This window comes from Leptonychotes weddellii, chromosome 11 (assembly GCF_054177405.1).
Source record: "Leptonychotes weddellii isolate Sample4059 chromosome 11, ASM5417740v2, whole genome shotgun sequence".
NCBI lineage: Eukaryota > Metazoa > Chordata > Mammalia > Carnivora > Phocidae > Leptonychotes > Leptonychotes weddellii.
In genome coordinates, this window is record NC_138379.1 from 79,079,682 (window position 1) to 79,092,063 (window position 12,382).

The 12,382-nt window shown below is 41.3% G+C and overlaps 2 protein-coding genes across 6 annotated transcripts in view; both read left to right on the top strand.

Moving 5' to 3' along the window:
• Nucleotides 1-8,404, top strand: part of BLID (BH3-like motif containing, cell death inducer) — a 41,045-nt gene extending 32,641 nt beyond the window's left edge. The window contains 2 exon segments of the mRNA XM_081798436.1: nt 2,044-2,177; nt 2,180-8,404. Coding sequence (XP_081654562.1) covers nt 2,044-2,177; nt 2,180-2,347 — 302 coding nt within the window. The 3' untranslated portion in view covers nt 2,348-8,404.
• LOC115942733 (uncharacterized) overlaps nt 1-12,382 on the top strand; it is a 224,643-nt gene that overhangs the window by 195,888 nt on the left and 16,373 nt on the right. For 2 of the 5 annotated variants that reach the window (XR_014138883.1, XR_014138880.1), the window contains one exon: nt 12,222-12,377. The exons of the other annotated variants lie outside the window; for them this stretch is intronic. The gene's annotated coding sequence lies outside the window, so the exon portion shown is untranslated. The remainder of the gene's footprint in view (nt 1-12,221; nt 12,378-12,382) is intronic. 5 annotated transcript variants of the gene reach the window in all.

Consider the following 12,382-nt stretch of genomic DNA (forward strand, 5'->3'; position numbering starts at 1 on the left):
TGTTATTGGGTCACCTGAGTGGTTCAGTCGGTTGAGTGTACGACTCTTGGTTTCAGTTCATGATTTCAGGGTTATGAGATTGAGCCCTGCGTCAGGTTCCACACTCAGCACAGAGTCCGCTTGAGATTCTCTCCCTCTCCTTGGCCCCTCCCCCGCCCATGGGCACCTGTGTGGACTCTCTCTCTCTTTCTCTCATAAATAAATAAATAAATAAATACATAAATAAATAAATAAAATCTTTAAAAAAAAAGAGAGAAAATATTATTATCACCATTTTATAAATCAGGAATCTGAGGTGAGGTTTCAAAAACTTAAGTACTTTGCCCGAGTCCACAGAATTATTAAGTGGTAGATCTGGGTTTCAGATGCAAGCCTGAATGATTCCATTATCCATCTTCTTGGTTTCAATTATACTTTTGCCATTTGGTTTTCTACAAGACACTTGGTGGATTTTCCCAAATTACCTTTAAATTCTACCTTTGCCAAAGTAGAATATCTTGTGACTCCCCAGTTGAGTGTTGGAATCACCGTAAGTTTATAAAAACTGCAAAGTATTTCCTAAATACTTGTTCTGCCTATAGGATGAAATACACAGAAATGGCAAAGACGATTCCAAACAGCCTTATCTCAAAGTATGCTGTGTAACTCCCTGTTGCCTCCCCCCACTACTCATCAGCCTTTGTCTACAAGTTTGCCATTATTTGGATGATAGTAGATGCTACAGTTCTGGATGTGGCTAACTGGGGGGCATCATTGGTTCCTGAGTTCCTACCCATATGGCATAAGGGCAACTAAGAGCCCAAGGTCGTGATAACTCAAGCAATCTCCATGGCTTGTTTGAAAAGAGAGGATATTTCCTTACAGATGGCCTTACCTTTGTATATGTTCCATATTGGTTCTCTTTAGAAGGTTCTGTGGCTAATTTATGCAAGGCATATGCTTTCTCCTTTTGCTTTGATAAAAGATATTTGAAACACCAGATCCAATCACATAGCCTCTTTGCTACTGCTAACTTAGATGTGTCTATTTTAAGTCTCTTCTCTGTCCACATAATAGTACTCTACAAATCACCTAATCGGGGTGCGCTATGATAATCAGGCTGTTCCCAATTAGAAATGTGCCTAATGCACCATTTTCCCAATACATTTTAGACAAAGAACTGGGAAGGGGAGGCAATGTTTTTAGTGATTCCAGTCTATCCATTGGAACAAGAGGTTTCTGAGGTCTTCCCAATGTGAAAAACAACATCAAAATAATAGCATTTGTTTATTTAATTGCATACAATACCATGGTCAGGAACTTGTTATTTCACCGGAGAAATTATTTGCAATACATTACTGAAGAGATGACTTAATTCACGCTGATCATTTCCTCTAGTCTACCATGGGGAGGATGATACTTTCATGTATCATAAGCACCAGACAAAGCAGCTGGATACATTTTCTCTCTCTTGAAATTCTAGTCTCTGTTGGAATGACTCCCTTAGGCATCCACAGCTCTAGGTTCTTCCTGACTAAGAAATGAAGCAAGTACACCCAGGGCTGTTCACATTAGGGAGCAAAATCTAAAGAAGTATTCCTGCCTTTTAGATGTCAGAGATCAACATAGAGGTGTTTCTCACTTTGAGGCAGAAGATACAGCTTCTTTGTGGTCTGAGTGTCAAACTTGTTGAAAGACGGACATTGTCGAGACTTAACATTAATTAATAATGTATATTCACACAAACCTGGATCAAATGATATTCTACATGGAGGCAGGAGAGAAGGGGTTGGAATGAATACATGAACCCTTGGAAGTTGTTTTCGGCTGAGGATTTTTGAGTAGCCACTGGAAATCAAAGGAAGTACCAAGGATAGTAGGAGTTGAGAAGAACAGAAGGGCAGGATACAGTCTCTTTTTTCTTCCACCTCACACTGTGCTTAGGCAAAGCCCAGTCTATGTGAGAGCTGCTGAATGAATGAATGAACGTTTGATTCCAAACACTTTCTTACCTGGTAGCTTCAAATTGTGGTGAATTCGTTGCGTTCCATCTGGGTGTTATAGGAAGCCAGGAAAGACCTTTCTATTAGATCTTGGAAACTGAGAGTGTGCTTTGTACTTCCTGGATAGGACAAGCTTCTGGCCTTTCCATTTATCCAGAGGCAGAATGGACCCTCTTGCCTGCAACTGGTACATTGTTGCCAATTTCAACAAAGAGCCTATACTGCCTGAGGAAACAGTGTTTCCTCTTAACAAGGTACAATATTGGCTCCTCTGCCATGAGAGGGCTGTTCTTGGAAATGTACTCCAGAGACTTTCCCATTTAACCACGATACAGACTGCCTTGCTACATAATTCCCCCTGCTGAGGCCCTATGAAAGGAATGAGTTGGGACAGATACAGCAAGATATTAGGACAAATTCTTCTTCCTTCTTCCTTGCTGTACTACACAAAAGTGAACTTGATTTCAACAAGATGACCCAATTCTTAACATGCTTTTCTACCCGCTTTCACCCATAACGCTTCCAAATCACTGTCTGATTAAAGATGTGCAGAGAAACAAAATGGGAAAAAAGATAAACTGGCCAGTAAAAAGTAAAATGGCATTTAATTAAAATTAAGTTTGCAAGTTAATGGGGGGAAAAGGGTATTTTGTTAAAAAAAAAACAAAAAAAAACCTATGGTTATTAAACCTCAGGGCAGCATAGCACATCACTATCCTTTTGTGGTTTTGAGTGTCTTTTATTTGTGCACTGGAAGTAGGTATTTGTCATATTGTTAATAATTGCTCTACTAAATTGTACTCAACAGTGTGCATCTCTGTAACCTTGTTTACTCACAAAGCTTTCATTTTATTCCTGTACTTTTCTTTAGCTTGTTTCTTAGGGGTTGTTTCTTTCACATAAGCTTTCGATTTTTAAATAATACAATCCGTTTATTTCACTAGGCATCTTTATTTGCTTAAAGTGGGGGAAGAATCAGATTGTGATTGTGGTTTAAATCAGTCAATCTTTTTCTTCCCTTTACAGGAAAAGCTGTGGGTAATAGAAAAGAGAACTGAATGAAATAGAAATTCAACTAGGCTTTTATGAACTCAGTTATTAGAGTAAGAAGAGCTAAATTCATGGAGTGGGGGGAAGAGAGGAAAACGCAAATGGTGTTTTTTTAGAGCTTTTACTTTAAGCCACTCTAGTATCCCCCTTCTCTTCCTTCCACTATCCTGGCCCCACCGAGGCATAGTCAGAATCCAGGGCTCCGGAGCATGTCAGAAGGGGAAGGAGAGCAAGAGTGAGGCTCTGGGTTAGCCTTCTCCGGTCATCCTGAGAGGTCCAAGCAGAAAGGCTGCCTAGAGAATATCCCTATGACCTCTCTAAAACTGCATTAGGGAAATGTCTAAATTGTATCAGTCATCCTGATACTTGATCAGTAAAGAATTTTCTGCATTTAAAATACTTAATCTTAAGAAAAAAATAAAATAAAATACTTAATCTTGTTGGGATCTTTTGAGGTAGGAAAATCTGATGAGAAATAAACATTCTCTATATTCCTATGCCTTGGGTATGCTCCTGGAAACATTGGAGGGATTGTTTGCCAAAAAGTCTTGGCAGTTTTCAAAGATGGCTGGCCAAGTCATAAGAGAATGAGGAGAAGAGGTTTATGTAGTACTGAGTCCAGCATTGTGTGTAAAACACGGGTTTCAATGTAAAGAAATCTGTTGCACAAAAACCTTGGAAAACATATCATCCTCTCTTTTCTTTACTACCCCCCACACAAGTACCCTCTTCCTCAAAAAAATTTTTTTAGAAAATAAAAAATAGAAGAGAATCAACATGATCCTAAGGAAGCAAATCTCTTTGTTTTAATTTTCTTTTCCTTTTGCTTTTACATTTAAGAGTTAAGACAACATTTCAGCAGAGAAATGTGGAGAAGGGTAAAGGGAAATCAATAAAGTTATTCTCTGACTTTTCCCAGGAGGGAGCTGTGTTAATCGAGAATGGCCTGCTTGGCTATATATCAAGTACGAGGAGAGGGCAGGAGTTGATTCTGAAGCAGATTTCCCAGCTAAACTGAAGGAAGTATATATAAATATACACATACGTACATACAAACATATGTAATTTTTACAAGAGTGGTATGTGTCTGCGGGTACACTATTATATACATTCTAACGTATATGAAAAGTGTATATTACACACACACACATTTAAAAAGTAGGTAAGAACAATTGCTTTAGGTCATTAGTGATATTGGATAAAAATTCCTCTACCAGTGGTTTCTGTATATTGATCTAGGATCACTTTACACTTTATAAGTTTCTTTAATAAGTCTTTTGACTCCCAAAGAAGGAACTTGATGTACAAAAACTTAAAGTGACAGATGAAGGGATGGAAATCAGATTTCCTGACCCAAGGCCAGTGGAAGTGTCTTTGACCATGCGGAAGCTTCTAAGGAGTCTCTCTGGGTAATTTGTGTGGTCACTTTCTCTAGTGACAGCAGAAATTTCTAGCAGGTGTGATATCAGTAGAGCTTTTGAAAGCCAAGTTGGCCAAGGTGCTACCCAATTCCACTGGGTCATAGTACCACATCCATGTTCACTGGAAGCGGTGGTGGTCTCTTACTGGACAGATTTGGACAACATAATTGGGTGGGAGGTAGGATACCTGAGTGTCAGTCCTGATGTCATCTTCACAGTGTGATCTTGAGAGAGTTACCTATCCTTTCTGGACGTCAATTTCCTTTTGTATGGAATGGGATGAATAATTCTTGCTCCTTCCAAACAACTTCCTTATTGCCCAGGAATCTTGTCCAAATTTCTTTGTTCCACTCAATGCTCAGATTTTGGAAACCACCTAAGGGGGATCTCCTTTCCATGACCCAATCTACTGGGATTAATTCTACCATTCTGAAGCCCTTCACATTTTTCTTCTCTCAGTTTGGATGTTCAAATTCTAAATTGTTTTTAACATCAGCCAAGATGCTCTATTTATTTTCGTTCTTTCTTTTTAAAAGATATAATTTATTTAAGGTGGGGGGAAGAGAGACAGCATGAGTAGGAGGAGGTACAGAGGGAGAGGGGGAGAGAGAATCTCAAGCAGACTGCCCACTGAGCATGGAGCCGAACGTGGGGCTCAATCTCACCACCCAGAGATCATGACCTGAGCCAAAATCAAGAGTCGGATGCTTAACCGACTGAGCCACACAAGCACCCCTCTATTTATTTTCTAAATCTAAACTCCATATGTATCATAACTGTTGAAAGAGAATGGAATCTAGACAGAGAGAGGGACTATGCAGTCTAGAATGTCCCTGGAGGAAATTTCAGAGTGCATCTAGTCTAATCCTATCATTTTACAGTTGAAGAAGCTAATGATCTGAGAGGTAAAATGTATTGTCCAAGGTTACTGTGACAGAATCAAGTGGAGAACCCATGTCTCTTTAACTTTCAGTTCTATAGTCTTTCCATTGGTTCATGTGTCTTGAGACCACTATAATTAGAAATAGTCCCTGAGGGGCACCTGAAAGAAAGAAAGAAGGAAGGAAGGAAGGAAGGAAGGAAGGAAGGAAGGAAAGAATGAAGAAAGGAAGAAAGGAAAGAAAGAAAGAAAAGAAAGAAAGAAAGAAAGGAAAGAAAGAAAAGAAAGAAAGAAAAAAGAAAGAGAAGGAAAGAAAGAAAGAAAGAGAAGAAAGAAAGAAGAAAAGAAAGAATGAGTACCTGAAGTTCAAGTAAGCAGACCAGATAAAGACATGTCAAACTTTGGTTTTCCCCAGGGCAAGATTCTAATTCTTTTTGCGTAACCTGACCAGCATGGCTTTAGCATCCTCACGAAGGGTGGAGGCTTCCCAGTTGCCAGAGCTTCTTCTTTTTGTCCCTTTCTGTCCCATAAGACCCAGCTTGGAATCTGGATCTAATTGAATTCCTATATTTCCATGTCTATTTTGGACATGGTTGCATTTACACCACATCTCATAGCTCTTAAATTCTATCTTTAAGTTGCCTTTACACATCTTTTGGTCAACACTTACTGGGAGTTTACTGTGTGCCAGTCATGTGCAGTGGGCTGGAGACACAGAGCCGGACCTCACAGTGTCACATGTCCTGTGTGAGATATGCTCACATCGGATATGCTGGGGGCACTGAGGAAGGAGACTCTGGGATCATCCAAAGAAGTCCAAGAAGACAGCAGACCCAGTGATAATTGCCTTTACTCTCTCATCCCCTACCTTATGAGGGCAGAGAAGTTCATTTTAGATGATGGTATTTTCCAGGGTTCTCTCTGCCTTGTTTTCAACAAAAGAGAAGTCATATGTAGGATTTTTCCTTTACCTTCATGTCCACCCCAGGCTTAGATATTCTCACCATGAATTTTCTGAACAAAGCCGATTTCCTGATACTTCAGTCAATTCTTACTGGGCTGCAGAAAGCCGGTCCTGGGGGCCCAGAGATACATGCATATGTAGATTCGTTGGGGGGAAGATATTGTTTCCCCCCATCATTTCCTCCCCTACTTTAATTTTTCAATCAATTTTCTTTGTTTCCTTTGTTTTTAAAAAGGCATTGACAAGTTGACACCTAGGTGTTTCCTAGAAACACCCAAAGCTCTGTTCACATTTCCACTAGCCAGATTTTGTTTGTTTTGTTTTCAAAGTTCTTCTCCTCCTTCCTCACCTTAGAATTTTTCTCACTTTTCCATCAAATTTAAGACACGGATTTTGAATAATTAAACTCATGGCAGAAGAGGAAAATCATCAATTAAATATTGCTTGCCTCTATATAATCCGTCGATTGGTCTGTATTACATAACACTGTGACCCTAGATTATATTAAACTCCCAGAAGAGTACAGACGGCACAACAATTTGTAAAGCACCTATTATGTGGCAGGCTCAGTGCTAACCAGAGTAAGATCAAAATCAGTGTGTCTCCATGCAGTGCATGATAAATATCTGCAGAGCTAAGAGACCCAGGGGCCCATAAATTCAACAGTTTTCTAGACTTGGGCTAGGTAGTCAAAATATCACAGTGAATCTTGGAAGACTTAAGAATGCCAGAAAATTCACTTAACCTCCCCTCATTTGGGAATGCAGTTTGGTCGCCAACAACAGTTGGTTTGCTCTGTACCTGCCTAGATCGGAGTGTGCAGTCTAACATTCCTGAAGGGCAAAGCATGAGACCCCAGAAGGCTGGCCTCGCTTGCTCCAAAGGAGTTCCCTGTGGTCTTCATGTCATTGCTATTTGAGGCCTGGAGAGACTCTTTGATGAGTGTCAAACGTGCCATGCTTAAAATCTCTGAGGTAGCAGTTTCCACCTTTAAAATATTCCTCAGTGTCTCCCCAGAGTGTTCCCTATTCATCCCCTATTCATCTATCTCCATTTGAATCTTAGCAGGAATTCTGATGCTGCTGAGGCCCCTCAGTCCCTGAAATGTGTCTCAAACTATGTTACTGTGTTCTTTTGATTTTATTAATTCTGCACACTCACTGCTTTTGAAACTCATCTATTTCACAAAAGATCAAGTAAATTTAATCGTATCTTTTTGAAGCCCTTCCTTACTGTGCTGTCATTAGTTAATAATGGGGGAAACCAAGAGGCACAGGGTATGATTATTATGAACGATACCTTGGATTCGCACATACTCACTCCCAATGAACTCTAGGCAGTTCATACACATTAGCTCATTTTTCCTCCTAACAGCTGGGCTGGGAGACCTAGATTCTATTCTTGGTGCTATAACAACCTTCTTGGGAAAGGTATTTAGCCACTAATTGCCTCAGTTCCCAACTATGAAAAGGGAATAATGATATGACAATATTTGCTTCTCCCTCCCCTTATCCTAAACCTTTAGAACCTAAATAGAAAAAAAAAATCTGGAGAGACTAAGTCTAAAAGAGGAGAAGGAGTGTGTCTTGACTTTATTTCCATTATGAAAAGGTGAGATACAGTCCTAGGGGTTTGACTGGAAACCTTGGAATCTGAATTGTGGCCCAATCTCTGCTTACTGATGGACCATTGCCTTTGATACCTCTCTCCTTTATACTGGAAAGCACTTAGGGATCCAGAGCTGGTGAATACTATAAATGGGGCCCAATCTTCTAAAGAGCATTAACTCGGTCACCAAAGATGTCTCTAGGAACCATGGCATCAATAAGACTGGATTACACTCTTGGCTTCCAAAGCCTTCCCCTTCCCCCACCTCTCTCCTTTCCCTCAACAACCTCCAGGCTTTGTAGCAATTTCAAAAATATATACCAATGACTCCAGCCCAAGTCACTGGCCTGTATCTTTGGTCTCATATAATCTCTAGACTCTTGGCCTGACAATCTCAATCTTCAAAAGTTCTAGGGGCGGAAATATGCCTCTTTGCTTGCCAGCTTAAACCTAATGAATGGCAGAGAACCTAGACCAAAATAGAACTTGGCTCTTAGATGACGTGTGTCAGCCAAGAATAATGCTTTTTATAATGTCAGGCTTAATTCTATTAGTGCACAGGTATTAGGGATCTCACCCTCTAGAAGGGCCTTGATTTTCTCTATTTCTCTCTCTCTAAGTTTACCCATTATTATGTAGGAGTCCGAGCTTCTCTCTTTTACCTGCCTAGACTCAAAAGGCTATTGAAATGTACTACTTACAAACTGGTAAAGTCAGACCCCAAGGCAGTGGACCATGGATTACCTTCCAGAGGGCTTCCCAAACAACATGGGCCCATCGGATAAACTCCAGTCCTTGTATGGAGTTAATCTAGAAGCCAAGAAAAGTCCTCTGAAGCTCACCCAATGAGGCATAAGGAGGCAATGGAATTATTTTACATATTCATATCAAAAATATTATTAAATATATATGCTGAAGACTTCTCTCACCATTGATTTCCCCTAATATCCTAAAAGGCTAAGGAAAGCAAAAAAAAATTTTTTTTTTTTTTTTTTACTAAGCAAAAATTCAAGTATTTAGCCTGACATTTGGAACTCTTAGGGATTTGGGGTATAAAATCTGCCAGATGACTTCTTTTGAGACCATTTGAGCTACAGACTGCTGGTACCAAACACTGCTCCCTACTGGTTCAAAGTCTCATTGCTTTAGGAAGATGGCTTTGCTGATTGGTGCATAAGGCAGCTTCCTCATCCTCCCCTTCCTGGGAATATTTTTGCCAATTAATGAGGGACTCTTGTTGAGGGAATTTAGATAGTTCACATCTAAAGTATGTTTAGAGTTTAGGGGCTGGAGTAGGAGGGCTGTGGTTACACATCCAGCTCTCCCTTGAGAGTTGCCATCAGCCCCCTAAAGGGATGCATCTTTAGAAACTTGAGGGGTGTTGAAATTTCGAATGTGCATCAATGCTTGTTGAAGGACAGACTGAGCGCCATCATCACGTACCTCCTGCCCTCCCCTAGTCAGAGACAGGAATTGCCCGGGTGAAGACTAAGATGGAAGCTAGCCTGCCAAGAATACCACTTATAAACGCTTAAATATTCTTCCCTTAGGCAAAGTAAGGACTTGTCTAACCTTTTTCTCAGAATACATATTATGAAACTCTGGAGCCTTGAGGTCATATGGTCATGAACCATTTCTAGCTTCTCAGCCTCATTTTCTGAAATGAGGGCATCTGAGCTGGGTTGCTTATCTCAGATCTGGACTTACCCACACACTTTAAAGTGCAAGAGATCTCCCTCCCTGCATGTAGCCCAGAATAGTCCTTCACAGCCACGTCATCCTGGACACTTTATCACTTGATATTACCTCCTAATCCACAGATCAGTAAGATTTTAGACAGAATTTGTCTGGCTTCAAACAGAAACAGCATGACTGCAGAACATTTAGAATGAGTTAGATAGACCAATTTGCTATTTTTCAGAAATACAAATAAGCATATAAGTGGGACCTCAGCCAGAGTATAATTCTTTGCAATTAAGGCTGCAATTCACCCTTTATTAAATGTTACTTTTTTAAGAAAAAAGATTTTATTTATTTATTTGAGAGACAGAGATAGTGAGAGAGAGCATGAGCGGGGGTGGGGTGGGGAGAGGGAGGAGTAGGCTCCCCACTGAGCAGGGAGCCCGACGTGGGGCTCAATCCCAGGACCCTGGGATCATGACCTGAGCGGAAGGCAGATGCTTAACTAACTGAGCCACCCAGGCGCCCTAAATGTTATTTTTACGTGGCATTGGACCAAGCATTATTCTAAGGGTTATTTAGACATGAACTCAGCTCTCTCAAAAAGTTCCAATCAAAGCCACATCAGCATACAAGTTTATTAAAAAAACTTTTGCTGTTCGCCAGGTGCTATGCTATATACCAGAAACTCAAAAGTGACTACGTGACAGCCCCTCTCTCCATTCACCTTGGAGCTTGGGGATAGAGACAGCATAGTCTATGGACACTGTCAACCCCAGAGCATCATTGTCTCTCCTCCAGCTGATGGAATTAGACTGCCTGCACAGTGCCTGACATACAGTCAAGTACTCAATAAATAATTATTGGCCAAATTGAGCTCAATGAAAAGAATGAATAAATATTAAGGTAGAGTAAGTACAGAGTCCTATGGAAAATACATCGAAGGAGAAACTAGACTAATTCGAGGGGATGAACTGTGGAAGGTGTCATTTACACTGAGACAAGAGTCAAAGAACATAATGATACAGAGGAAAGACCAGGCTGATGGAGTCAGACCTGGTTCAAGTCCTCACAGTGCCCCACAGAGCTGGGCAATTCTAACCCCTATTTCATACCTTCTTCCCTGCCTCTGTAAAACACTGGCAATGGCTTTGGAAGACGAAATGCCATATTATTTATCTGTAAGGCTCTGTCACAAAGAAGAACCTCAATGGCGGCTATTGGAGGAGTAACAGAGAACAGAACTGCAATGTTAAAGCAATGAATACCTAAGTAGTAAGGTTCAGAGCACAAACGCTTTGAGGGATGGTGAGCGTCAAGTCATGGCAGCCACTGGGAGAGGTGCTATAGACCTTCCTAGCTTCTAAGCCCAGACAACGGGGGAAAGGGCAGGTGACTTACGGGATTTGTCTTCTTCCAATCCATCCCAGAAGGTTTTCATATTCATGTTCTAACTACAAAACCATGTGGGCCCTGGCTGTCACTGTTCAGTGTGTATACCCTGAGGATATTGTGATGTGTGGAAACTCGATACAGACTGTGTGTGTGTGTATGTGTTTTTATATACATATACGTAGAAATATATACATAAAAATACAACCTTTTTCCCTATAAGTTCTTGTAATAATTAGCTTCTGTTGCTTTTATCTTAAATATCCACAAATATACCAGACCTTTTTTCTGTTCTTCCTTCCCTGCATGTCCATTAGGCACTTTCCCACTGTATTCATATAGTTGGATCACTACACACACACACACACACACACACACACCTGTTCTCTCCTGGCTTCAGCTTTTTTTTAGGTGAGCTTTTGGGAAATGCCCTGAGATGAACTAGATCGTCAGCTATGTTAATATGGGGGGCTGGGGAGGGGAAGATGTTAGTCACTGACTTTTGGTTTGGGTTTTCAGTCCACAACATGAGATACAACTATAATTTTGACATGGCAAAACCAAAAAAGGTCAAACAAGAGAGTGTGAGAGACCAAAGAAACGGGATGGTGGTGGCCAAAGATGAGGGAAGCTGCTGGGCATAAAAACATTTTAGACCTAAAAATTGGGGGAGGGGAGAACTAGAGGTGTTTCTGATGATGATGGGGGAGGGAAAGCAGTTGGTGGGGCCTTTGAAATTGTGCCAGGCACCAAGAGCCAGGGGCAGTGGCAGAGGGGAAGGCCAGGTAGGACAATTAAAACGGAAATCTGGCTCCTTACAACGCAGCATGAAACGGGGCTACAGAATTTGCTGCAGTGGGAGGTGGGGCCAGTCTGGCACAGTCTGTGGGTTTGAAAGGAGCTGGGCGGGTTGGGGAATGCCAGTCAGCCTTTGTAGTTCTGAGCTCAGAGAGGGGGTGACAAATACTGGGCTTCAGGTCAGAAGCCTGGCTTGGGTGGCTTTTGGAGAAATTTTCCCTCTGCTCCCAAACTCTTAAAATGCGCTCATCACACCACTGGCCTCCAATCACAGCATAAACACGTGTCCTGGAGGCTGTCCTCCAGCAGAGGTTTCGGCCGTGGTACCTGTTGGCTGACTGATGGGGTCCTTCTCCTCTCCTATTCCCTAGATATCCTAAACGGGGCTGAATACAATATCTTTGCATATTTCCCTTCACCCTTCCCACATGCTTCCCATCTCCCAGACTCCTAGGGTTAATCCCCAGGACAACCTTGCTTTGAAAGAAAAAATGTGGTGAGCCTCCTAGAAGATTTGGATCTCAGAAGCCTCTGTCTGTCCTGCTTCAGCCAGACGCCAGACAGCCGGCTCAAGGAGATGGACATTGACAGAGAAAGAAGCAGTAAG